Source organism: Chelonia mydas, chromosome 3 (assembly GCF_015237465.2).
Source record: "Chelonia mydas isolate rCheMyd1 chromosome 3, rCheMyd1.pri.v2, whole genome shotgun sequence".
Taxonomy (NCBI): Eukaryota; Metazoa; Chordata; order Testudines; family Cheloniidae; genus Chelonia; species Chelonia mydas.
In genome coordinates, this window is record NC_057851.1 from 202,880,551 (window position 1) to 202,907,654 (window position 27,104).

General features: G+C 49.9%; 1 protein-coding gene across 5 annotated transcripts in view; it reads right to left on the bottom strand.

Moving 5' to 3' along the window:
- NINL (ninein like) overlaps nt 1–27,104 on the bottom strand; it is a 74,413-nt gene that overhangs the window by 9,640 nt on the left and 37,669 nt on the right. For 3 of the 5 annotated variants that reach the window (XM_037896378.2, XM_037896376.2, XM_043544217.1), the window contains exons 7-19: nt 25,951–26,103; nt 22,900–23,067; nt 21,661–21,797; nt 21,310–21,450; nt 19,790–19,964; nt 14,658–14,768; nt 13,689–13,778; nt 11,897–11,905; nt 10,560–10,692; nt 5,494–5,559; nt 3,850–3,959; nt 1,974–2,320; nt 267–371 (exon numbers count right to left, since the gene is read on the bottom strand). In XM_037896378.2, coding sequence (XP_037752306.1) covers nt 267–371; nt 1,974–2,320; nt 3,850–3,959; nt 5,494–5,559; nt 10,560–10,692; nt 11,897–11,905; nt 13,689–13,778; nt 14,658–14,768; nt 19,790–19,964; nt 21,310–21,450; nt 21,661–21,797; nt 22,900–23,067; nt 25,951–26,103 — 1,745 coding nt within the window. The remainder of the gene's footprint in view (nt 1–266; nt 372–1,973; nt 2,321–3,849; nt 3,960–5,493; nt 5,560–10,559; nt 10,693–11,896; nt 11,906–13,688; nt 13,779–14,657; nt 14,769–19,789; nt 19,965–21,309; nt 21,451–21,660; nt 21,798–22,899; nt 23,068–25,950; nt 26,104–27,104) is intronic. The other 2 variants (XM_037896377.2, XM_043544216.1) reach the window with 2 other exon arrangements.

Here is a 27,104-nt window from a genome sequence, read left to right on the forward strand (position 1 = left end):
AGCCAGCCAGAACTCAATGACTGAGCTGACTTCACAACCAGATAGCAACTGAAACTCTGAGCTCAAAGCAGCCTCTCGAAGCCAGATCTGAATTGCTGTGTCACATCCCATTAGGGTTTTTTGCACTGAATTATCGGTTTCTGGTGGATTTCCTGTTCAGACAATGGACCTGGGTATGTTCCATTTCCGACAGAGGCTTTCGCTTTTAAGGAACTCAGACGAACATCTTCAGCAAACTGCTAAATGTCAGTGGGTTCTTTTCTTACCTTTGTTTAATACTTGCTTCTTCCACATCCTCCACTTCCTGTTGTAATCTCCCGAGTTTACTTCTCAGCAAAGCGTTATCTTCCGAGACCCTGTGCAGCTCCATTCTGCACACAAAGAAATTGTTATTTGGGGACCTGTAGCAGCCTGCCCCAGACTTCCTGTGTGACTTTGGACCAGTCACTTAGTCCCTCTGCGCCTCAGTTCCCCAGCTGTAAAATGGGGAGAATAATCCTTTGTCTTGCCAAATGAGACTGCACACTCCTTGGAGAGGAGTACCTCTCACACTGTGTGTCTGTCCGGTGCCTAGTCCACCGAGGCACCAGGCATCGACTGTAGGTTTGGGCGTTTGACCAGTCCAAAAATAATTGGTCATTTGACTGGCCAAATAATGGTCAAATATTTCAGAGCAGTAATTTTTTAGGACAGTAACAAAAAGCCTCCAATAAGTTTAGCCTCAGATCGATACTTATGCCTAATTACTGTACAATCAAAGGGGACTTACCCGAGTTATTGTAACTCAGAAAAATGCAAAACATAATGAAATGCAGCTCTAATAAATGAAAGAACGGCACCATGGGCCATCAGAAAGGAAGGCCGCCACCCACCTCCAGGCATTCTTGCTGGAATACTTGACTGGGCTCAAATAGTAGGTGGTCAATTGATATTATTTGACTAGTCAATTGACTCGTTTACCAAGCCTACTTTATTATAATGCAAATATTAAGCAGTGGCCATTTGGGGAGACCACACATAGGTAGGTTCGAAGCGACCTACCTATGCGCACCCAAGCAAGGCATGGGAGTAGGTGCCACTCACTCTTTAATCCCAGACCACGCTTCATTGCCAGTTGCCCAATTCAGTCTTTGTTGGAGTGTTCTTTTACACCAAATCCTACACACGCCCCACTCCTGAGCCCGGAGTCTATCCCAGACAAGGAACAGTGCAGAATGTGGGAAGACAAAGGGACCAACGGAGCAAGAGGTTTGAGCAAAGCCCAGGGGCAGAGGTGGAGAGTGATGGGAGAGAAGATGAACCGGCAGAGGGGCAGACAATGGCTACTGGATTTTTCACAACTGATTCCATTTAGGAAGCATGAGAATCCCCCCCCCACACACACACACTTGCAAAGAATAAGCTATTGTGCAAAACAAATCGACAGCTAACGAAGAGCTGCCCGGTTGGGGGCAGCGAGGAGACCAAATGTGGAACAAAGCCCTTACTTTCCTCTTCTACACGCCGCTTAATTCCTTGGTTGGCCAATTAAGAGAAACGAAACCCACTTTCGCTGCCTGTGGATCAGTCTAAGGGCAGGCCGGTTTGCTGGAGCAGCAAGAATTAAGATGCTGGTGAGAGCTGAACTCGTTAAGGCCCCCCCTCGTCTGGACATACTAGACATTCTGCATTCATCGGGGAGACCCATCAGTGTCAGGGAAACCTGCAGAGAGCCTAGACATTGAAATGCTCACACAAGGTGAGCACAGTCTTCTTGCTTTAAACTAGATCCACAGACTGCTACACTGTCCTGACTTGCTTGCAAAATAAGGAAACCTCTCAGCGCCAAATGCATAATGCCCCACCTCTTGCAATCCCATAAGCCTGCTCTATTACAAGAGCTTGAATAGAGGCGAGCAGAACTGAGTTAGGATCCATTCCCAATCTCTTGTATGATTATGCACTCACGCTCCGGAAAGAAAAGGGTGTCAGACCTCATTAACTGTAGCTCATTCTTGTGCTGCATCTTCATTTCTTCTTCCAGCTTGTCTCTTTCCTGAGCCAGCCGCTGTCCCAGGTTGCAAATCTCTTTGGCATAGTATTGTTCCATTTCTGACCTCTCCTTCTCAAACCTCTTCTCAAGCTCCTGACTTGGAGTGGATTTCTGGAGCTGGTCTTTCAAGCCATCAATTACCTCCTGGTATTTCACTTTGAGCTCTTCCAGGTCGCCTTTCTGCTCTTCTAATTCGCTGATCTCCATCTTAAAGCCTTGCTCAATGTCCTTCCTTTCCTTCTCAAAGTTCCTTTTCATTAACTCAATTTCCCTCTCATAGTAATTTACCTGCAAGAGGAAAAATAGTTCTGTGTTAGCAAGGCACTCCTGAACACGCTTTCCTGCACTCCGCTAGGAATCATACATTTATAGCATCCTAGCTTGAACAGAAAGTGTTTGCAAAGATCTCTGGCCTCCTTTAACCTAGGTTAAAACATTCTAATGCAATTGCCATTGATACCAAGGAGGTCAGATTAAATGATCCACAATGGTCCCTTCTGATTTTAAAATCTCTCCTGGAGGAACCCTGCAGTGTTTCTATTAAAGTCAGTGGACGACGTAAGGCAATAGGATTTATTATTTCAGTTAAACATTTTCAGGGGTTACAACAAAAGCAGAGCAATCCTATGCTGTATTCTTGCTTTTTGAATAATTCTGACATCTTCACAACCAGGGAAGCATGTGCCTGCCCCTCCGTGGAGTGAGGAGGAACCGAGCGCCTTCCGCCCCATGAGCATCCACACAGAAGCCAACCACGACCTTCCTTATTGCTCACTATGGGCCCAAAGCCCACCTAGGTCAGTGACATACACCTGATCTGAGACAAGACACCAAGGCTGAGATTTACAATGCTGTCCAAGGGATTAGGACTCTCAGCTCCCATTAGCATCAATAGCATCCAAGGCTCCCTAAATTGTTTTGAAAAATCTCGTTCCTATTTACCGCCGGGACTCCCCAAGATTAGGACAGCACTACGGCATGTGTGTGTCTTCTTCAGCAGCTCAACAACCCCATCAGGAGCCCACAAGGCAACGATCCCGTTGGAAACCGTGAAAATGAGTCCAATAGAGTCTGAATAGCTGCGAATTGGAGCCGTGACTCAGGCAAGCACAGAGGGGTTCACAGAATTCTTTTGCTACTTCTCCTTCCAACCCGCATGCGAACCAATCCCTCTTTTACTGCTAGTAGGAGTAGGGGTGTGACACAGGGCAGAGAATCTAGAATCCTCGAAGAGCGCAAGAACCACGCATGGAATCCCTCTTAAATCCCAGAGGAAAGAAACAACAAGGAGCTGTGTTTGTTATTGTCTCTTGGATAAAGCGTGTCCAATCTGCAGGCGTTTCCTCTGGGCTGGCTGGTGCAATAGGATGTGCCCTTGCAAATGAACAAAACCCTTTACAAGTCTTTCCTAAGCCACACAGCCAACGGTGGCTTCAACTCTTGCTGCCTGCCAAGACGTCCTGTGCACCCCTGGGATGGGTGCGGGAAGGCACGCAGACTTCTCCCTGGCACCTCCGCAAACAGAGTCAGCACCCCCTAGAGAACCATCCATGGCCCGGATCTGAGGGGAAAAGCACAGATCTCTCCGGCCCCACCTTCCTATAACTCTGTCCCCCCCAGTTCCCCCACCTGAACCACACATGAATCAGGAGCGCCGTTCCCTCTAGAACAGCTGTGGTGCAAAGTAGAACCAAGCCCCAGCTGACTCCAGTTCCTTTCCTTGAAGAGCACTGAGTCACCCGAATGCAGACAGGAAATAGCCACACTGCTCTGCCCCAGCGTCTGTAAGTTCCCCAGGGCCCCTCTCCCCCCATCACCTTGGTTTCCAGTTGTATTTTCAGGTCCTGAAGTTGCTCTTTCAGCTGCTCTGTCATGAGCTCGGTTTCTATACTCACTGGACTGGCACCTGCTTCTACAAAAAGGACACCTGAAAAGAAAACAGCTTTTTGAAACGGTCCCACGAGTGCAGAACTGAAGATCGCTCTGCACCCCACAATTACACTGGCAAACCAGCCAACCTGCATCTGACCCATAACAGCTTGACAAGAGGCATTGCAGTTGTAAGCGGCACACTTCACTTGTGTGTGAATATCAAAAAGATTTACTGACCAGCATCACTAACCTATTCCTTTGTAGTAACAGAAATCAAGGGTAGATGCTAAATGTGTTTGTCTGTGTATCTGAGTCCTGTTAGATGTTTACCAATGTAATCAAATTAGTTGGTAGATGCTAAATCCTTTTCATGTCTGAATTGCCTTACATTACGTATGCAACTCTGTTCAGTTAACCTTCAGATCAAAGATGTGAGACGCTGCAGGGAACTAATATTATCTACATTGTCTTCAGTTTATCTATCCCTGTGATAATGAACGGCCGGCAGTTCCCTCATGAAAATCAGTGTAACTAGGTTAGCTGCAAATGCATAGGAAATTGAGAGTTAACTTCAAAGTGGTGAGTAAGTGGGTGCTCAACAAAGCAGAATCCTCACTCACATGGTGTGCTCAAAACACCTGACAGCCCACCGCTCCCCCGAAGAACAAACAACTAGATCCACAGCTTGTCCTGGGTGTGACGGAGGAGCTGGTGATGGAGGCAGCTTTGGAGAGACCCGCTTCGCAGCCCAAGTACAAACTCTCTACTTCTTTCAGAGTAACAGCCGTGTTAGTCTGTATTCGCAAAAAGAAAAGAAGTACTTGTGGCACCTTAGAGACTAACCAATTTATTTGAGCATAAGCTTTCGTGAGCTACAGCATCCGATGAAGTGAGCTGTAGCTCACGAAAGCTTATGCTCAAATAAATTGGTTAGTCTCTAAGGTGCCACAAATACTCCTTTTCTCTACTTCCTGTCCCCCCAGGGGCTGCCACAGCTCCCCTGCTACAAGAGAAGGGATCCACCTAATGCAGCATCACTGGTGGGACGAAGAACTAGAGGTGTTAGGGACAGTCCTGCTGCTACAGTACAATCTGACAAGCAGGATCCACCTACCTGCACGGGAGAGGACAATGGAGTACCCCGATAGCTCTAGATCAGGGGAACCTCCAGCAGGAGCAGTCTCCGAAGAAGAACTGCCCAGCTATGCCACAAAAGCAGCAGCCAAAGGCCACGGAGGTTGCAGGGGATGCTGTCAAACCATTAGTCAGCAGACAGACATATGGGGAGTTAGCACCATGAATGGCAGCTTGTACATCCTCCCAAATCCGCCCCCCGCACCCCGTCTCTTTTCCAAGGAGAAGCAAGACTGAGCCCAAGGCAATGGGCTCCAGAAAAAACAACCACTCCCAAGCCACTCCCAAGCTCAGAGAGCACTGGTTTCCTTGGGAACGCTGCAGACATTATTTAAGGAGACAGAGTTCCATTTGAAGCACGTAGATGTAGAAATGTGGCACCAGTTTAATATACTCTCCATGTAAACACCAGCCACGATCACCGCCCGCATACAGCTGCTGACTGCTCTCCTTACCGGTTTTGCCTGCAGCAGATAGCCGCTGGCTCACCAAAAGGGACTGATCTCCTCTCTGGGTCTCGTCTTAAAAGCAAGGGGAAGAAAGGACAGAGTTATTAACCGTCTCTGATGACTCAGTGTAACAAAAGGAAGACATACAAGTGGTGGCTCTACGTGCATCTAGAGCCGAGGGGTCCAACATCCAACTCACTTGATGGATTTACACGGCCCCCTTGGTGCATTCAGATTACGCGGAATCCTAGCTGTCATTAACAAAGAGTCTCCAGCCTGCTTGGTTGCCGAAAAAACACTCCAGATACAACCAAGGCAGCGTTGTCTACCTGAGTCTGCATGCAGCCTGAAACCATGGCCACAAGGTGTGACTTCCTCAGCTCCCTATTAAATTTCACCAGGGTGTCAGTTCTAACGGCCAGTGGTGACATTTAAAATATCATTAACTATTTAATTGCTCATTGTTTTAGTGGATGGATGTGACAGGATGTACTCTACGTTCACCCCTTTTTCAAGACTATGATACATTTTGTTCAAACTATGCCTTGTAAGGTATCATTTGAAAACTCATGATTTGCTGATCACAGTTGTCCTGGTCAAATATGTGTGGCAACATTGTATGCAAAGTTGTAAGATTCTACTGTCTGATGTTATTAAGACATATTCCAAACCTGGGGAAGCAGCCACAAACCACAAATCAGAGACAAAAGGCAAACTAATGCCTTAGCCAGGTGTCAGTGAAATCAAATGGATCATCATCTGGTTAAGTGGCCATGCTTTGGCAGGAAAAAGGGTGTGATTGAGAAATTTACATCTTGGCAAAGAAACAGCTGGAGGTTCCCGTCCCCACAGACTTTCTGACTCCTGAACCCCAGCTGCAGATGATTCTCAAAGAAGAGGAAAAAGTATAAAGAATGGGGAACAGACACCTCAAATCACCTCTCCCTTCATCTCTACGCACAGCATCGACAGCACTTGAAGGATAAAGGAAGCAGCACTGGACTGGGGGAGGGATCCTGGCAGAAAGGAATTCAGCTAGTCAGACTGCTAGAACACGTGGTGAAAGAGACTTTTGCCTTGGAGTCACTTAGCGGGTTAAGTTAGGTGTTAGTTTGTGTTTTACCTTTTATTTCTTTGTAATCAGTTCTGACCGTTATGCCTCATTACATGTAATCACTTAAAATCTATCTTCTGTAGTTGTTAAGCTTGTTTTATTGTTTTACCTAGACCCGCGTGTTTGGACTGAAGTGTTTGGGACACGCCATTTGAGGTAACACGGCTGGTGCATATAATTTTCTATTAATAAAATGACGGACTTTCCATGATCTTGTATTGTCCAGTAGAGAGCTGGGCAGTACGAGACGCACATTTCTGGGGGACAGTCTGAAACTGGGAGTTTGCTGGTGTCGCCCTGTAACGTAAGTCATGAGTGGCTGGCCGGAGCTTTGATGTAATTCGGTCGGGAGTGACTTACATGCTGGAGGCTGGGTGCGAGCGGGCCAGGAGTGGCTGCTCTCACAGCAAAGCAGTGTACTGCTGTGCTGGGCATCACAAAATGGGGAAGAGATGGCCAGCCCTCTGTAGAGATAGAGGTGGTTAGGGACTATTTAGAAAAGCTGGACGTGCACAAGTCCATGGGGCCGGACGAATTGCATCCGAGAGTGCTGAAGGAATTGGCGGCTGTGATTGCAGAGCCCTTGGCCATTATCTTTGAAAACTCGTGGCGAACGGGGGAAGTCCCGGATGACTGGAAAAAGGCTAATGTAGTGCCCATCTTTAAAAAAGGGAAGGAGGAGGATCCTGGGAACTACAGGCCAGTCAGCCTCACCTCAGTCCCTGGAAAAATCATGGAGCAGGTCCTCAAAGAATCAATCCTGAAGCACTTAGAGGAGAGGAAAGTGATCAGGAACAGTCAGCATGGATTCACCAAGGGAAGGTCATGCCTGACTAATCTAATCACCTTTTATGATGAGATTACTGGTTCTGTGGATGAAGGGAAAGCAGTGGATGTATTGTTTCTTGACTTTAGCAAAGCTTTTGACACGGTCTCCCACAGCATTCTTGTCAGCAAGTTAAGGAAGTATGGGCTGGATGAATGCACTATAAGGTGGGTAGAAAGCTGGCTAGATTGTCGGGCTCAACGGGTAGTGATCAATGGCTCCATGTCTAGTTGGCAGCCGGTGTCAAGTGGAGTGCCCCAGGGGTCGGTCCTGGGGCCCGTTTTGTTCAATATCTTCATAAATGATCTGGAGGATGGTGTGGATTGCACTCTCAGCAAATTTGCGGATGATACTAAACTGGGAGGAGTGGTAGATACGCTGGAGGGGAGGGATAGGATACAGAAGGACCTAGACAAATTGGAGGATTGGGCCAAAAGAAATCTGATGAGGTTCAATAAGGATAAGTGCAGGGTCCTGCACTTAGGACAGAAGAATCCAATGCACCGCTACAGACTAGGGACCGAATGGCTAGGCAGCAGTTCTGCGGAAAAGGACCTAGGGGTGACAGTGGACGAGAAGCTGGATATGAGTCAGCAGTGTGCCCTTGTTGCCAAGAAGGCCAATGGCATTTTGGGATGTATAAGTAGGGGCATAGCGAGCAGATCGAGGGACGTGATCGTTCCCCTCTATTCGACACTGGTGAGGCCTCATCTGGAGTACTGTGTCCAGTTTTGGGCCCCACACTACAAGAAGGATGTGGATAAATTGGAAAGAGTCCAGCGAAGGGCAACAAAAATGATTAGGGGTCTAGAGCACATGACTTATGAGGAGAGGCTGAGGGAGCTGGGATTGTTTAGTCTGCAGAAGAGAAAAATGAGGGGGGATTTGATAGCTGCTTTCAACTACCTGAAAGGGGGTTCCAAAGAGGATGGCTCTAGACTGTTCTCAATGGTAGCAGATGACAGAACGAGGAGTAATGGTCTCAAGTTGCAATGGGGGAGGTTTAGATTGGATATTAGGAAAAACTTTTTCACTAAGAGGGTGGTGAAACACTGGAATGCGTTACCTAGGGAGGTGGTAGAATCTCCTTCCTTAGAGGTTTTTAAGGTCAGGCTTGACAAAGCCCTGGCTGGGATGATTTAACTGGGACTTGGTCCTGCTTTGAGCAGGGGGTTGGACTAGATGACCTTCTGGGGTCCCTTCCAACCCTGATATTCTATGATTCTATGATATTCTATGATACAAGGCACCCCAGGTTGGAGAACTGAGGGGACGCAGCTGTTCAGATTGCACTCCGGGTAATGTCACAAGGGGATTGGGTGGGAGTGGAAATGGGGACTTGCTGCATGGAAGGAAATACCAAGGAAAAAACGTGGAGACACACAGACAGGAAGAAGGACCGACACGCAGAAGGGAAGAGGAGACTCAAGGGGCAGAAACAGCCACAGCCTGAATTGAGGATCTATCTCCCCTGACCTCAGTTCTAGTGGGAACGCTGTAGCTTATCTGACAATCAGGTACCGACCAAGTCATCCGCGACAGAAAGCTCCAGGTACTCCATAAGGGCCACACCTGCCGCTGGCTCTCAGTCCAGAGCTCCCAATGACGTGGGAGTCCTACCATGGCCCAGCCTCATAGCCTAGCCCATGGACCATACTTGGAATTCGTCATTCTCCACAGAATGGGTCTGACCTCAGAACGGAGACTGCGGTTAGGAGTTTCTAACACTCTGCTGTCAGCGTCTGCTCTGTGCTGAGCGTTGCCCTGGAGATGAGACTCCGCATTCCCCACCCACCCCAGATTTGGCAGCTCTTAACCTTAGAAACAAACTAAGATTAACGGCATCTGATCTGTTTTCACTCAAGTAAATACGGGGCTTAGCTGAAGCCCCCCAACCCTGAAACGCACGGGGATTAAAGACGAGAGCAGGGGTGCTGGAGCAATGTGTATAGTGGGGGTGCTGAGAGCCACTGAACCAAACTGTAAACCCTGTATGTGATGGAAACCACTTCCAGCCAGGTGGTGTAGCAGCCCCGCCCAGCACCAGCCCCTCTGGACGAGAGAGACTCTCCTGGCAGCGAGGTCCATCAGACCATGAACTAACTCACCAAAGGTGCTCGAGGCCAGGCTAGCCAAACACTTAGGGAGTCACTCCATGCGTCCAGCGCTAGCTGGCATGATTCCCCCATTCACCACGTGGTCTAACGCCTTTGAGTAACTTTGGTGTGGTGGGAGAGGGGGCGGGAAAGGAGACAGTGAAATGCACCATTTCATTTAGAAAAGGGCTTATTTTTAAACACAAACTTTTGAAGGAATTTTAATCCAATCTGCCAAACTCGCTGCACAGCAAAAAAACGAAGTGTACAATCCTGCCTGGAACAGTCCATCTCCCACTGCGTCGCAGCCAGAGGCTGTGTCTATGTGGCCAGCACAGGGGGTGGCTGCAGCTCGCACAGACATCCCTGAGCTAGCATCAGTTCAGCTAGTGGTGCTACCAGAGCAGTGAAGCCGTAGCAAGCTGCCTGGATCCACGGGTAATTACTCAGGCCATTAGGCCATGCTGACTTCTGCTCCCGGATCCGAACTAGCTTTAGTCTATTCCCTCGGGTATGTCTACTTGAGCGCTGCAGTCAGACCCTGTGATTGCAGTACAGACATACCTTGAAGTATTATACCCCCTGTAAGCAAACTTTCACTAGCTATGTGCCCGATGCTCCAGCACAGCATCATCCGAACCTGCAGCTCTCTGTGCAGAGTGCTTGTGGAAGTGGCCTGGCTCATGCTCTGACAGTCAGAGGAACGGTGTACAGGTGAGGTTTTCAAAGCCAACAGAGGGATTTAGCCACACAACTCCTGGTTGTTTCAATGGAGTCTCCCGGTCAGCTTTGTAAATCCCAATCTCCACCCTGACCTCAGCTAGTTCTAGTGGGAATGCTGTAGCTTATCTGATACTCAGCCATAGGGCCAGGAAACAGAGTGATTTTATACGCCACATGGGCTGCAAGATCCAAGTGTAACGTGCTGAACTATGGGGCGATTTCAGCGTAACTCTAATCTTCATGGACCTTTTGCTGCCTGAACTGAGTTTACATATGATAGTGTCTCCCCTTCCCTGCAATTCAGCAATATTACCAGCAGGTAGCAGTCTTCCTCCCGGCTTATTCTCCTTCATTTTATGCCAGGCCCTGCGGTACTGGCTCTCTTGCAGCTGGGAACGCAGCTTTTCTAGCTCCGTCTGTAGCTCATCGTTTTTATCCCGTAATTCCTGCAAGGCACACAGCAGATCTCATTTAAACCCGACACAGACCAGCCACAGCACTACCTCAGAAGTGCCAAGTGCCCACAGCTCCCGGGGCGGGGATGTGTGGAAACGGTGGGTGCTCCTCCCTCCCGCAGTCAGGCCCTGGGTCAGCCAGCCTGGGACAAGAGGCGCGTGGACACACGCGTACGTCATATCATTAATTGATCACTGTAATATAGCGACACCAGTATGGACCAATGGGCAACCCCCCCTCATCTGTCAATCAGGCAGGTGATAGCCAATCCAGATGCAGGATTCTTGCACCCCGTTCCAAGTTCACACAAGCAAGTGCCGACCAGTGGGTGTTATTTCACATGGTGGCTGGCTCTCGCCAGAACTAGGACAACTCTAGAGGAGTAACTTGAGCGTAGCTAGCTTGAGCTAACTCTGCAGAGAAGACAGAGCCTCTCTCCTGTTGCAGTGCACGGAAGTCACACTGAGAACAAATTAAGCACACACTTGCCTTCTATCAATGGGACTTAAGCCCATGTGTAAATGCTTTGCTCAACAGGGATGGGTGTCAGCACCTGCTCAAAACTAAGTATGTGCTAAGTGCTTTTTTCAGAGTAGCAGCCGTGTTAGTCTGTATTCGCAAAAAGAAAAGGAGGACTTGTGGCACCTTAGAGACTAACCAATTTATTTGAGCATAAGCTTTCGTGAGCTACAGCTCGCTTCATCGGATGCATAAAAGTGCTTTTGCTGACTTGCGCCTTGTACTAGGTGGTATCACCAAGGTTGTTTAGACAACAATCTACTGAAGAAGAACTCTGTGAAAGCTGGAAAGCTTGTCTCTCTGACCAACAGAAGTTGGTCCAATACAAGATATTACCTCCCACACCTTGTCTGTCTAATATCCCGGGGCCAACACGGCTACAACAACGCTGCAATCTACACAGTTAGTATTTTGGAACAGGAAAACTGGTGACAAGTGTACATGAAGTGCAGACAACTGGCATGTGCAAAGCACACACAGAGAAAACCAATTACAAAGACTAAGTGAGTCACGATATACAAAGTACACATGTCAATTAACAACACAATCTCAAGCATTTGAGAGAATGATCCTTGTAAACACCCAAGATTTCAGGCTGTGCCAAGAGACCATGCAGGAGGTGAAAGTCACAACAAGAATGTCTGAATCATGCATGCGCAAGGTAGGAGTGCTCACCTTCACCCTCTAGCACCGAATTGGGGGGAGTTGGGGTTTTGTGAGATTTGGGGAAAGAAAAACAGGAAGAGGTGAGTTGATAATATACCTTCTAACAACAGCTACACGGAACAGTAACAGTTGCACTGGCAGTTGGGAGGTGACATCATTTGATGGTCTATAAGAACAGCCCCTCTCGATTTCTACAGCTACTGCTCAGTTTACAAACAGGGCTAGATGGTGGCCCCAGGACCCAGCCCAGAATAAGGGGTGGCACAGCATTCTGCTGTCCCAGTGGGTGGTCCCCACAAGGCAGGGGAATTAAACTGCATGGAGGAGAGAGCTGCAGGAAGTCACTCCCTGGGGAGCGAAGGGTGCCAGGGAAGGAATCGTGACTCTCTACGGCTCCTCTAGGGGACTGCCCCACACAAAGGGCTTTGAGCAAGGGCTCATTCCAGACCTAAGGAGGGTGAGAAATAAACTCTCAACCTAATACAATAATAGTACCTAGCTCCTATCTACCACTTTTCACCAGTAACTCCCATAGCACATTCTTCACGAAGGAGATCAGGAGCATGGTCCCCATATGGGGAAACCAAGGCACAGGGAGGCAAAGTGACTTGCCCAAGGTCACCCAGCAGGCAAATGGCACAGCTGGGAACTGAACTCAGGTCTGAGTACCAGCCCAATGCTCTATCCACGAGAACACACTGCCTTGCTACAGCAAGCCCCTTAAGACACCCAGTGAACAAAGAAAGGAATGAAATTCTGGCATACACAGTGGATGCTTCTCAATAGATTCTTCTTTCTTTTTTAAAAAAAGGCTTCGAACAAAGTTATGTTTCCTGAAAAATAAAAGACCCACCCCTCAGAACACCTGTGCTCCCAGGGATCAATTTAACCAGGCACCTAGGTTTGTCTATCATGCCCATCACCGTGGTTTCTGATGAACTTGCAGCTACCCTGAGGGATCTTTAGGGCACGCCAGCCCTTCTCGGGAAATCATTAGTGACACTGGGGGCGTTTTATAAAAACCTATCCTCAAGTTTTTGCTCCATTTGTGTTTTATCAGCTTTAACCTACAATGGGATCAAATAAAATTTCGGGGTTGGTCCAGGGTTCTGCAGACTACAGAACATGCTGCCATGTGGGAGGCCAGATGCTATTCTAAGCCTCAGTGCTCATCTCTCAGGGCTATGCAGGGCTCCCCCTTTGCACAGGCGAACGGGGTGTGCTCCAGTACTCATTTGCACCCTGCAGTGACCAGGATGTGACTGAGATCACGGGGGAAGTTTTCAGTGAGGTCAGCGCCTGAGTGCCACTGACTTTCAGTGAGACGTAGGCTTCTACATGCCACCGTCTATGCTGGAAATGGCGTTTAGGCACTTTTGAAAACATTCCCCCCACCCACCCCCATGTAGCTGCAGAACTGAACTAGGGTACAGAAACTGCAGATTGAGCAGGGGAGCCTGGGAAAGGAGAGGATTTAAGATTTGGGGTGGGGGTGATGATCCCAAGCACCCCAAGATGCACCCAGAACAGAGAGGGCTGAAAGACCCTTGTGTTGAAGTGCCACGAAGTGCGAGTCGCCCAGTTGGGCTAGTGTGGAGGCCCTGCAAAATATTCCCCAGCGGGGTTCTGCCAAGACGGGGCAGAGCCTGCATGTCAATTCCACCACCTCCGAACCAGGACGGCTCCGCCACAACCCCCCGCCCCTACCAGGGACGTGGAGCGCATGGGGCATTTCACCGGACCGGGGAAGGAGCACACTGTCATCACAACAGCTTTCTTGAACGGCACTGCCCGTACATACCCGACTCTGCAGCTCGTATTCTTTTATGATCGCTGCAAAACGTTCTTCCTGAAGGAGCAGCTCTGTGCTGTGCGGATCCACCAAGCCCAGCTACAACACGGAGAGAGAGAGCCCCAGAAATGCATTACACACAGGAAAAGGAGGAATTAACACCCCTCTGACAGTGCTACAAGGCCTAAAGGTAAACTCCTAAAAGTCAATATTTAGGCATCTACAGAAGAGCCTGCTGCAAAGTCCTTTAAGTCAACGGAAAGACCCCCAGGAACTTCAGTGGGCTTTGGACCAGGCCCAGAGTGACCTGGTTTTTAAGAAAGCTGAGCAGCTAGCAGTTCCCATTAATGGGGAAGCCCAGAGAGCGGGGTCGGCTGGTCACAGGCGGCGGCAGAGCACACAACACAGGGGGAGAGAGAGGGAAGGCGAGCAAGGAAAGAGGAGACAGACGCGGAAGACATGAAAGGAAAAGATCCACCATGATCTGAGATCGGGAAGAAAGTATAGAACGAACACAGGTCATGACTCAGGGTAGAGCATTAAATTGCAGGGAGTGAGGCCACTGGGCAGGGAGTGTGGCTTGACAGATATTTTCACACTGCCTCACGGGCGTCAGGTCCATTTTCCAAGCCCTGCCCACCTTCCTGTATCAATCGCAGTGACAGAGGAAAAGGTTAGAGCTCAAATTATTTTTTTGACCAAAATTAAATTTCCCACCGGAAGGTTTCGTTTTAGTAGAAATTTTCTGGTTTTTGGACACAAGAAAGTATTTCTGTGCAAGTTTTGCATTTCTGAAAACTCCATTAAAAAAAAAATCAAAAGAACATTTTTGAAAGCCAAAAATTTCAGTTTTTCATTGCAAAAAAGGGAACACTTTGATGAGAGGGGTTCTGGAAAAAGGAAACGTTTTCCCCATAAAAAAACAGGCATTTTTGGAGCAGCTCCAGAAAAAGCGCTGTTTGAAGAAGTGAACGTTACCTTGTCTTTCAGCATGAAGTCCAGCTCCTTCTGCAGCTTCGACACCAGTTTCTCTGACTCCGACAGCTTTTCAACTACTTCCGTAACCTCACTCTGTAACCTCCTGTTTTCCTTTAAATAGGGGGGAAAGGGAGCTTTGTTTAATGCCCACCGTACTGATGTTTAGAGGATGCCTGCGCCATGCACCTTCCTTGTGGGACACCTTTGAATGGCGGCACAGTTTACTCCAGCGCAGCTCACATGTAGGGAGAAGGCGGTTTTAGGCTACGTCTGCCCTGTGAGCCAGGCATACCCGCTTGTGTGCTCACTCCATCGAGCTCCTGCAAATAGAACTAGCAGGGCACAGGCAGCGGTTTCAGGGGGGTTTGTGTCTCTGCTACCAATGCTATCACAGCTACACGGCTATTTACGCTTGCGCCAGCTCAGTGAGAGGGGAGACCCAGCCCCAGCTCCCAGTGTAGCCTCAGACAGGACATGCTGATTCTCTCCTTCCTCCCCACAGCAGGGACCGGCCCCAGCAGGCCCCACGTGATTCTCCCCCGGGGAGAGGAGGAGGGAACGAGCCACCCGTGACAGGTGCGTTGTTACGTCACTTACTGCGTGACTGGCGGATGCTAGAATACTACAGCGATGAGGGCGGTCTCGGCAGAGTCCGTAACCCATAGTCACGGATTCTGCATGCCGGGCTGACGCCTGGTCAACACACAGACTTTGTGCCCCTTTAGTTATTCTCTGTTTGGACAGAAATAGTTAAAGCAGTGCAGCCCCCTAATGTGGACCCTGCTGTAAGGGGCTTGTCTCAGTATGACTGCACCCAAGCAAGGGCACTGGACCACTTTAACTGGCTCTGCGGCTAAAAGGATGTTGTTAAAGGGGGACAAAGAAGTTAGGCCCAGATTTTGCAAGCTGTCCCACGCAGGGAGACCCCTGCACCGGAGACCTGCCCCACTGACTTCAGTGGAGCACAGGCCACGCATGTGCATAGCAGCTTGCAGGATCGGGGTCTAAGAAAGAGCAGCACAAGTCTCTATAGCAAACCAGAGTGACGCTGGCACAGAGAGGCTAAGGCCACCCATGATGCCCCTGACTACTGCCAAATCTAGCCGGGTCTCTTCACTGAATGCATGACCAGCAGGAGGGTGGAAGGAAAATGCTGAACATCGTTTGTGAGAGTCGGAACGTCATGATCAGCAACAGTCGTGAGCTAAACTGCAGAACGGTGGCAGCCAGGGCAGAATTAAGGCTTATTATAAATAAGGCTGCGAGTCTGTCCCGGAGGTCACCGATTCCGTGACTTTCCGTGACTTCTGCAGCAGTTGGTGCTGGCTCAGGGGCTGCCCGAGCCAAGCAGCCCCTGGATCAGAAGCAGCAGTTTGGGTGTGTGGGAGGGGGCTTAGGGCTAGGGGCAGGGGGTTGGGGAGTATGGGGGGCACTTACTTTGGGGTGGGGGGCTCCTCGGCTCCCACTGGCATGGCCCCCCTGCAGCTCCTGGATGGCCTGGCCCACCTTGCCCCCAGCGGGGATCCAGGGCCGCGTGCCATGGCCCAATCCCCCCGGCCCCCGCCAGCACCAGCGGGGGTACCCGGCCACCTCCCTTAGCACCTGCGGTGTCCCCGGACTGCCCCCGGCCCTCCCCCGAGCACCTGCGCCCCCCGCCCATGTCTTATTCAGGACAAGTATTTTTAGTAAAAGTCATGGACAGGTCACGGGCCCGTGAATTTTTGTTTACAGCCTGTGACCTGTCCATGACTTTTACTAAAAATACCCATGACTAAAACGTAACCTTAATTATAAAGCCCAGTTTTCCCTCACCCCTTCCGACACAGCAGCCCCCAAAGGACCTAGCCCCCTGAAAGTTCACTTGCCTCGAGAACTGGTCGGGAGCTGGAATTTCTGTTCCCTGGGAAATTCTGACATTTCTGTGGGCCGGGTGGGGGATTTCTTTCAGGATGTACTCTCCATCAAATATCAGCTGTAACGGTTTGATGATACCATGTATGGGTTCCAGTGCGGGGTGGCAGGTGACAACTAAGGGTTTGTGGTCAGGGAGTGGGGACGTTATTTTGTATTGGACTTGTTCTCTCAGGGCGGCCCATTCCATGATGTGATCTACTTCTCTGGTGGGGCAGCCTTGGTTAGGGAAGGTGGTTTTAAGTGTGTGAAAGTGCATATCCTGGACTCTCTCTTTGGAGCAAGTTCTGTGGTATCTGGGTGTCTGGCTGTAGAAATCTTCCCTGAACACCCTCCACTGGTCTTCAAACACCATCCCCCCGAACCTCTCCAAGCTCCTCATCAGAAGCAAGCTCCTCACAGACCAGGACACACCAACTCAAAGCAGCACCAGACCTTGCTGGAACAACAGATACAAAACCTGTGGACATATCGCCATTGCTACAGTGAGCAACACCCCCTCAGAATACACCTTTCAAGATCGATGGGTCCCACACATGCCTATCACAAAGTGAGGTGTACTTCATCCAGTACATCAAATGACCTGACAGCTATGTGGGTGACACTAGACAATCACTGCGCCCTCGAATGAATCCGCACAGAAAAATTACAAAAGACAAGAACACCCCATCACCCGTGGGTCACCACTTTTCACAGCGGGATCACTTTATAGCTGACCTCTCAATCCTCATCTTCAAAGGAAACCTGCACAACACCCTCAAAAGACAAGCCTGGGAGTCTGAATGCATAACTCTGCTAGGCTCTAAAAACCATGGACTAACTTGTCCCTTTCACCAACAGAAGCTGGTCCAATAAGAGAGATTAACTTACCCACCTGGTCTCTCTCGAATGAAATGCTGACATGAAAACCGAAACATTTTGACTTTCTTCTGTCAAAACTGACGTGCCCCTGAAACATTTTCATTTGGACAAAACTGCATTTTTTCCCCAGGGGAAACTATTCAGTGAAAAAGTTCTCAGCCAGGTCCCTTGGCCATATTTCAACTCAGAGCAGGATTTCTGTGGGAAGTCTGAGGAGGAGTTGTTTAGTGAAAAATATTTTTTTTTACAAATATTTTCATTTAAAATTCAATTTTTTATATATTAAAAAAAATGTAAAAAAAATTTCCATCGACTTTTTGAAAAAAAAAAATCATAAACTTTTTTTTTGACTCTCAGATTTTCAGGCCAGCAGACACAGTCATGATCCCCTAGTTTCACCGGCCGGAGAGTCTCGCCCAGTGACTCCTGCACAAGGAGTTGTAGCTGAACTAGGGGGAAGGTTTGAGAATGACATCCACTCTGCACAAATAGCTTTCAAAGGATGGAGCATCCATCAGGATCATTAAGGCCAGGATTCTGCACACACTCACAACTTCGCTGCAGCCAGTGTGGTGGCGCCCGGAGGCCCCAATCAAGGAATCAGAGCCCCATCATTTTAGGTGCTGTACTCACACGTAAGTGCACACAGTTACAAGCCAAAGTGTTTGCAGCAGCAGGGTCTGTCTCTGTAAAACAGCTGGGCCCACAAAGGCCAGCCTGGTTCTGATCTGTTGGCCATGCGGGGGGAGGGGAGGGAAAGAGGCAGAGATTACACTGAGATTTAAAAAAAAAGGACTTGTGATGGACTGGACAAACCCCAGACTAAAGCAGCCATGGAATAGCTTACATTAGGTGCTTGTTAAACCTGTTAAGTATCCAAAATGAATCTATTCAAAGATGCAATCTCAGACAATAGGGGACTGTGAAGGGGCATGCATGCCATGCACTGGGACTGCAGGGGTTAACCCCTCACTGTGGGCTGTGGAAACCACATCCCCACGGCCCTACTAGGCATGCTCGAAGTGCAACACCAGTATAAAAGGGAGCAGCCTGGCTCAGTCTGGGCAGACCACCATAGGGGAAGGAGGTATGCCGCTGGCCCCTGATGAAGGTCCGCGGGCACTCCACGACGTGGAGGCCAGCCTGCTGATAGCACCCCTCAACCCCCAGGTGCCGGATGCTACAGAGGGAGAAGGAACTGGGGGAACTAGGAAGCCACAAGATGCATAGAAGCGGGTAGGAAGTAACCCAGGGCGTCTTTGCGGGGAGTTGGTTGGACAACCAGAGGCTAGCTTGGCGTATTTTGTCCAGATCCCTGCTGAGCTGGTGGCAGGCAACCCTGCCACCGACACAGCCCTGGATTGGGACCCAGTGGAGAGGGATGGCCCAGGTCCCCCTATCCTGGCCGCTGCTCCCCCTGAGGTGGTGGCCCATCCTGACAATGACTGACTCTGCCCCGAGCCTGGGGGCAGTTATTGACTTTGACTGCTAGGCCGCACAGTCCTGAGCCAGGGGTGCACAGGCACGACTGCAGGCCTATCAAGACTCGTGCCCCACCCTGGGAGGGGACTGGGCGTGCCTGACCCGCAACAGGGACCATTAACATCCCAGCCAGATCTCAGTGGGTTTCCCTCCTGAGGTTTAAGGCAGGAACATGGGATGGCAGAGAGCCAAGCCATCAGAGCCTGGAAGCAATGACCTACTGTTATATTCCCTGATGCTTCACAAACACACATCCCAATCCATAATGCAGCTAGCCAGTTTGGGCAATTCTTCTGGAGCGTGTTCCTGCCCACAAAACACAGCTCCATCAGCATGGCCGAGCACAGCCACGCGATGCGGTGGTTGCTTACCTTATGGAAAGAGCTGCTAACTTTATGGGAGAATCCCTTTTTCTGTTCTATAACCTTCCAATAATGTTTTCAGGGGAGGGCTGGGCTAGTGTAAGACCCTGATCAGGAGATGTGAAGAAGAAAACCCACATGATTTCTTGCTTTTAAACACTAGTCTGTTCTCAATGGGCTCTTATTCATGGCGAACGTCTGTCACGTGTGGCTTGCCTCTCTCGTTCTCTCCCCAGGAGGGAGGTGTGTGGGCAGTGTTCTGTTTCGCGGGGGGGGGAGGGGGGGGGGTTGTTTCTAGGTGATATGAGCATGTTGCCGGGTGTGTGTTTCTACCTCCTCTGTCCTATTTAAAAAGGTTACAGTTCCCGCAGCGCCAGCAAAAAGATTGAGTTCAGACAGGAGGGTTTTCCATGTTAGCCTGGCTCCCGGCCTCTCCCGTCAGTCCGGCAGGAACAGCACAGACTGCACATCGGGCACCCCCTTGCAGTGACAGGCTCCCCAGGGCAGTGGCTTCACCTGTACTGCTAAGGTCAGCTTCTCCCGCAGGCTGGTCTTTTCGCCTTGGAGGAGTTTTATATCCACTTCCAGTTTGGTTTGCTGATCAGTCACTTGTTGCAAGAGCAGCGCTCGGTCTGTTTCCACGTCAGATTTAATAATGCTCAGCTTCCCTCGATAGTCTTGCTCCAGATCTCTGCAACAGACAAGCGTCCCTGCTCAGTGTCCAGCAGAAAGCCACCATGGGCAAGTGACTGTGAAGATTGAGATTTCCCAAAGGCTCTTACGTGACTTGGGAGCACAATTCTCTCAGGCTTTCAATGCACTTGTGCTCCCAAGTCACATAGGTGCTGTGGCAAGTCCCACCCTCGGCATTGTCATAGATTTTAAGGCCAGAAGGGACAATTAGGTCATCTAGTCTGACGTCCTGTAGCGCAGAAACCCTCACTCAGTTACCTGGCACTGAGCCCAATAACTTGATTTGGACTGAAGTGTCTCTTCTGAAAAAGAGAATTGTCCCAGGGTTCGCAGGGTCCCTGAGTCCCAGGCCACTCCTTATCCAAACCCGCATCTTGTCTTTCAAATGGTCACTTCCCCCTGCTCTCATCCACTAATAACTGGCTCCAAAACGTGTGTGTGTGTGTGTGAGGGAGAGAGTTCTGGGTGGGGTGGGTGGGTGTGTGTATATATATATATATATATATATATAAAAAACAGGACAGGAAGAAAATGGCTAGCTACATGGAAAATGAGTTGAATTTTAATTTTCAAGTTTGAAAAAAAACCAAAATAACCAATTAAAGCATTATTAGAGCATCACTTCTGCTCCTCCTCAGATAGGGAACTCACTCTGATACAGGAGTGAAAATACCTATATTTCCCTTCAAATACCAAAGGCTGGTGGGTCTCGCCCACATGCTCAGCGTCATTGATCACCATATTTGGGGTTGGGAAGGAATTTTCACCCAGGTCACATTACCAGAGACCCTGGGGGGTTTTCACCTTCCTCTGCAGCATGGGTCACTTGCAGGTTTAAACTAGTGTAAATGGTGGATTCTCTGTAACTTGAAGTCTTTAAACCATGGTTTGAGGGCGTCAGTACCTCAGCCAGAGGTTATGGGTCTATTACAGGAGTGGGTGGGCAAGGTTCTGTAGCCTGCGATGTGCAGGAGGTCAGACTAGATGATCGTGATGGTCCCTTCTGGCCTTAAAGTCTATAAAGGGGAAGTGCTCAAACTCTTGTGTGTTTTTGGTCAATATCAGTCACATTGCTAGGAACTTATTCAAATCTTCGTAGCCTAATGGCAGCGTACGACTTCACAATGGGGCTGCACACCATGCATACCGTAAGACATGCAGGTTACTTGCTAATGCTGAAATCCGTGAGCACCAGACCCACACCTGGTGTAAATGGGCAAAGCTCTGCTGAAGTGAGTGGATCAGTGGAGCTGCACCCGGTTCACACAGACAGAGAATCTGGCTGTCTGTGTACCAATCCACAGGAGACATTGTATACAGGCACACAGGCTGCTCTCCCATACTTCAGTTTGCTCTCATGGTGGTGCTCCATGGCCTCATGATGATCATCCACTTCCTTAATGAGCTGCAGGTTTAGTTTCTCCGCCTTCTCCAAGTCCAGCCTTGCCTTGTCTCGCTCCCTGGAGACCTGCTCCACCTGGGCCCTGCAAGGACAGGCAGATGATGCTGACAGTATGACAAAGGGCTTCCCGGTGTCCGGAGAGAATCACCCCCTCAGAGGAGCCCACGAGTGCCCACACACAGTTACGTCCGGCACACGTCTCACCTGGCCTGAGACCAAAACAAATAAGAGCCTTTGTCGGCTCTAGTACAGAGACCCCGCCAAGCAGGGCAGGGAAGAGCAGACGCCTTACTCTAGGTAGTTCAGCTCATGTTTGTAGGAAGCAAAGGCTGCATGCTGGACTCCACTCTTGGAAACCATCAGCTCATTGTCAAAGGCCACAGCCAGCTCCGCCAGGCTCACGTTCTCCTCCAGGCTGAAATCCAGACTCTGCAAAAACCCAAGAACAGCCCCCTGAAGTTCTCTCTCTCAGGTACGCAACTGCCTCCCACCCCGACATTACCGGAGCACCTGAGCGCCTCGCAACCTAAAATAGCACTTCCCTGCTCACAACACCCCTGTGTTCACCGATGGGGAGCAGAGACGCTAAGTGACTTGCCCCAGGTCACACAAAGTGTCTGCAGGAGAGAAAGGAATCAGCTCTCTCAAGTCCCAGGTTAGCATACTAACCACTGAGCCATCCTTCCTCTCCTACGTGCACACAGCGGATACCGCAGAGCAGGTCTGACAGAGAACATTTACTGAGTAGCGCTTGCTGTGCCCTAGATCACTGGCTCATGAACCCAGCCCTGTAGACGCCGGGACCCGGCCTCCACATCACGAACCGGGCAAAGGCTGACGTTTATTCGGAACACGAACAGCAGCAGGAGGTCGCTGTTGTTCACAACCCCAATCATCGTCAGGTTGCTCAAAGAAGCACGAGAAATATGCGATGCGGAACGGATCATAGCCCAGGACAGGCAGTCCTAAAACCGGACAATGTCTGCCCACATTTCAGCAAATCATGAGCAACTGGACAAGGGAATAGAAAAGAGAGCCTTGCACATCTTTATTATTGCTATTACATTACTTGTTTTGTGGCTGTGGCTAGAAGGCACAGACCAGGATCCCACTGTGCCAGGCACTATACAAACACAAAACAGAGCAACAGTCCCTGTCCCAAGATGCTGATAATCTAAGTACAAGACAAGAGACACCGATAGCAGTGACTCCTACGGTAATGTTTCAAGCTGAATTACTTGCCTCTCTGTTGGAGTGAGACAGGGATGGTGATATAGGACAGGGAACAAGAAATTACATCTCAAAGTGTTACATGCCCCTGAGTACAGACCGTGCCCCTCGGTTCCCAGGCTAGCGGCCCATCATAAGGAAGTGCTCAGATAGTTACCCCTTGGCTACAGATGATAGAAATCCCCATACAAATCTGGCATCTGCCATCCCTCCTCCATTCCCCATAAGCAGGAAGCTAGAGGGCTTGCAGTAACACCGGAAAAGCAATTCTAAAATCAATCAATAAAGTAATGTGTAAAACCTTGAGAATCTCCTTGCAGTTTTCAACTCCTTCCTGGGCCCAGAGGGAGAGGATCTGTGCAGGACTCGCAAAGCCGCTGCCGTCATCGATGCAGGAGAAGGGACGCAGACACTCGTAGCTGGACAGTAACAACGGAGTAGCAATTCTAAGCCCATTCTCCTCGGAAGCCTGGAAATCAACTGAGATGAGTCAGCTGAGCAAGGCATTTTGAGGCATCGAGAACACACACTTCAGTCCTGCAAACAGACTGCTGGCATGTAATAAATACTGGAGAAGACGGAAACACTCTGAGCTGAGAAGCAGCAGGATCTAGGCACTCGGAGCCAGGAAGCCCCGAGTTCAATCCCAGTGCTGCCGTAACATTGATGCAGAATCTTGGGCAAACCACCTAGGCTCAAATTCTCCAGAACTCCCTACCGTTCTGGGTTCGCCAATTTCTGAACGCTCAGCTTTGGATACCAAGAGCTTGAATTTTGGAGCTGTGGATGCTCAGCACATCTCAATGAACTCTGGGGGAGCTGGGGCTGCTCTGCATCTCTTGGAAGTCACGTGGAGGGGTCTGAAGCTGGGCACCCAACCCTACAAAATTAGAGGCCACTTTTGAAACTCTGGCCCTTAGCTGTGTGTGTGTCAGTTCCCCAGATGTAGCAGAGCATCACGATACCGACCTGCGCCACAAAGTCTTGGGCAGAATCAGTTGGGTCTGTTTGGCAGAGCACTTTGGAAGTGTCAGTCGCTAGATAAAGTGGAACTCGTTTGGTGTGGGGGTGATGGAACAACCCCAAAACTAGGTTCAGATCCTGATGGGTCAACCCAGCCCCCTGCACATGTGAGGCAGACAAATTAAGCTCAGTGCAATTTACTCCAAGGACTGGATTCTGATAGCCAGGATGTCCCTGCGGAGCTGAGAACATCTTGGGGTAAGCTACAAAGGGCGTGGCTAAAAGGGCACACCTAGGGCCAGATTCTGATACCCTTACTCCTGCTGAGTAGTGCCTCACTCCTCGGGCCGTCCCCTGAAATCCCCAGTGAAATCCTCAGCCAAAAGATCTCATGGCCTATTTGGAAAGAGTAATGGTTTCCTCCGGTCTCCTTCCCCCACGGTTACATAGTGGGGCCGTTGACTATCTCCAGACTAGAAGTAGCTGCATTTTAGTGCTATGGTTAGTTTCTGAGCACTTGGAGACCCTTGGGAATGAAAAGCACCGAGTGTCAAATATTTATTGCTGTTATAGTAAGAAAACATTGATTACGCCGATTTCCATGCACCAGCGAGATGACCTCCCAAGGAGGTTACGCCCGTAGCACGTGGAGACACACCTGATCTAGTCTGAACAGCAACAGCAGTGAAGTTGCAGCATGGGCCGCGCAAGCACGCCGGGCCCCTTGGGGATGTACGCAAACAGCTTCACTGCTGTTATTACTTGAATTAGCTAGATCAAGGCTAGCGCGGGTGTGCTGCAGTCACACCTTGGATTGCGGTGTAGACATATCCAGAGTCCACACAAGGGCAGGGCGGCCCATAGTCCTGAAGCTGACATTATAATTGGAGCAGTATTTCTTCATTCCAGCAGCATAGGGTTTCCCGCCTCTCTCCGGTCAGACAGGAGGCAGTTACATGAGCCTCTCACTGTGTCACACTGCAAGGGACAATGTGACGGTGGCCCAGGCAGGCCTAGGGTGAGTAACAACAGCACAAAGATGCACCAGCAGAGAGCCTGCAGCGTGGCCTAGCAATTCGAGTACGTATCCGGGGTCTCCGGCGGGCTAGTAGGCCGCGTCTGCACGAAGCACACTGGCGCTGCCGTGGAGTGTCTGGGCAGCTACGCACGCCCAGCGCTGGTAGCTGTGCCCCCCAGGGAGGAGGTGTTTTTAGACTGCTGGGAGAGCAGCAGCACGTTGGCGTTGCCCGTGCAGACTAGCCCCTAGAGATCTCTGAAGAGCCAAGCATCAGCAAAACCCACCAACTGCAAAGGGCCTCTTCGATGCTGAACGAAAGCTGCATTCATTGGCCCAGGACCAGCCTCTTTAGCAGCTGGGAACAAAGCTCGACAGCACGAACTACCTGAAAATCCAGACTCCTCTCACAGCAGTGAAAGCACTGGTGTGCCGGGGAAGGAAGAGATTGGGCATGTGAGAGAGACTGTACCAGCCACCCACTGACTTAACTAGGCCATAAACAACATGTGGATCCCTCAGCTCACAGACTGCTCCCATGACAGGTAGGAGGAGAACAGCGCTACTGAAATATGCAGACAGCACAGTTAAAACTCACACGGAGTCTGGACACTCGGGAGCGACGTTCCAACACCAGGGCTAGCCTCGCCATGCCGTGCAGCGTGTGTGTTTTTAGGGCACGCCCTTCGGGTCAGTGATTTAGTTAGACATGTGGGGATGCACAGCGGGAACTGTGCTCCGCCCAGGTTGGTGCACAAGGGTGGGGCGTGAAGGGGGTGCCAGACGCCGCCCTTACCATCATCACCAGGCTGGACACAACCTGTCCTGATGCTCAGGAGGCCTGAGGCTGTTACACTCGGGCCCCGTGATGTCAGTCTGGCAGCGTAAGAGGCCTTAAAGCCCCCATCCCCAGAATGCACCCTCGCAGAGGACTGCCCCACCTGGTGCAGAACTGGCATAAGGGCTCTGTGCCAGCCCCACTCCCAGCCTGCAGCACAAGGGACATGTCAGCAGGGGACACCTGAGTGAGGGCACAGCCAGAACAGGAAGGGGTGTGGCTGGAGTGCACACGGCTCTGGCTAGCTCTGCTTGCCAGGGACCAGGAGGAGCTGTAAGCAGTAAAACATCAGTCAGAGCAGCCCCTCTTTGCAGGGGAGAAGGGCAAATCCTTCTACACTGGCAGCTGAGCCTCCCTGGGAACTCTGCTCAGAAAGCATCTGATGCAGAGCACTGTGTTTTGTCAGGCACTGGAATGTGCCTGATCCAGACCCCAGGGAAGTCAATGGGAGTCTTTCCACTGGCTCCCAGGCTCTTTAGCCAGCCCGACATTCGGAGTTATATCCAGGACTCTTGGGAGTCCTGCCTCGGACTCACCTGGTGATCTGGCAGCTGTCTGGGCTGTTTCACAGGCGTGGAAAAAACAGGAAAAGAAACAGGCCCATGGCTGGACAAGCCAAGCTCGAACTCCTGAAAGCTCACCCTGCCATCTCCATCTCTGTCCAGCCTACAAAATAAATCTTCTAGTTCCTGCAGAAAACCATTGGGGGAAAAAGTTAGCAGAAACATCAGCCACATGCAAGATCCCAGACTCATTCACTGGAAACCAACATCTTTAAAAAAAAAAAAAAAAAAAAAAGTTCCCTATTGTTTTTACATAACGAACAGACTCGACAATAACCGAGAATGAACCCTTCCACCTCTCCACACCAAAAGAGAAACTGCAGTAAATACAAAGGCATGTAGTGACTCCATGTAGATACACGCAATACACATCAGTTGCTCCAATTAGGGATAAAAACAATACACACCAGACACAGGTCATCGCACTGTATTTACAAAGGCACTTGGGGAATGCGAGCTCAGCTCTGCAAACCAGCTACTGCACCGACCTAAGACTAGAACCTAGATTTCCCAACTTCCAGTGCGTTAGCTACAATCCCCATGTAGCCATTGGGCTGGGACAACTGTAGGTTGGTTCCATCTCATATTAGGTTATATACCCAGGAGAGAGAAGAATTTGTGACAATGTGGTATTGACTTCATCCGGTGTCCATGTGCATGCAGGGGTCTGCCTGTGTGGACCACACTGCAGGATTGGGGCTGAACTGAGCAGAGGGTGCACTGTTAATTGGCTAATTAAATAGTCTTTTCCCACAGATGTAAATGGATGCAAATGTATCAGATTATGCAGAAGTGTCAGGCCAAGTTCACACCACAAACTTACCTTAGCGTAACTACGTCACTCAGGGATGTGAAAAATCCTGTCGACAGAGCTACCACCGCTCATGGAAATGGCTTAACTACGCGAACGAGAGACGTTCTCCCGGGAGTTAGAAGGGTCTTCCCTAAAGTGCTACCCTGGTGCAGCTGCATCACTGCAGCACTGTATGAGTAGACATGCCCTGTGTGTCACAAGGCTGGCTAGAAATCAGTACCGAATTCAGGTTTTGTGTTTAAAGAGGCTACTGTTAATTGCTTCATACATATTACAGACCAGATTCTCAGCTAGTCAAGACAGCTCCGCTGAG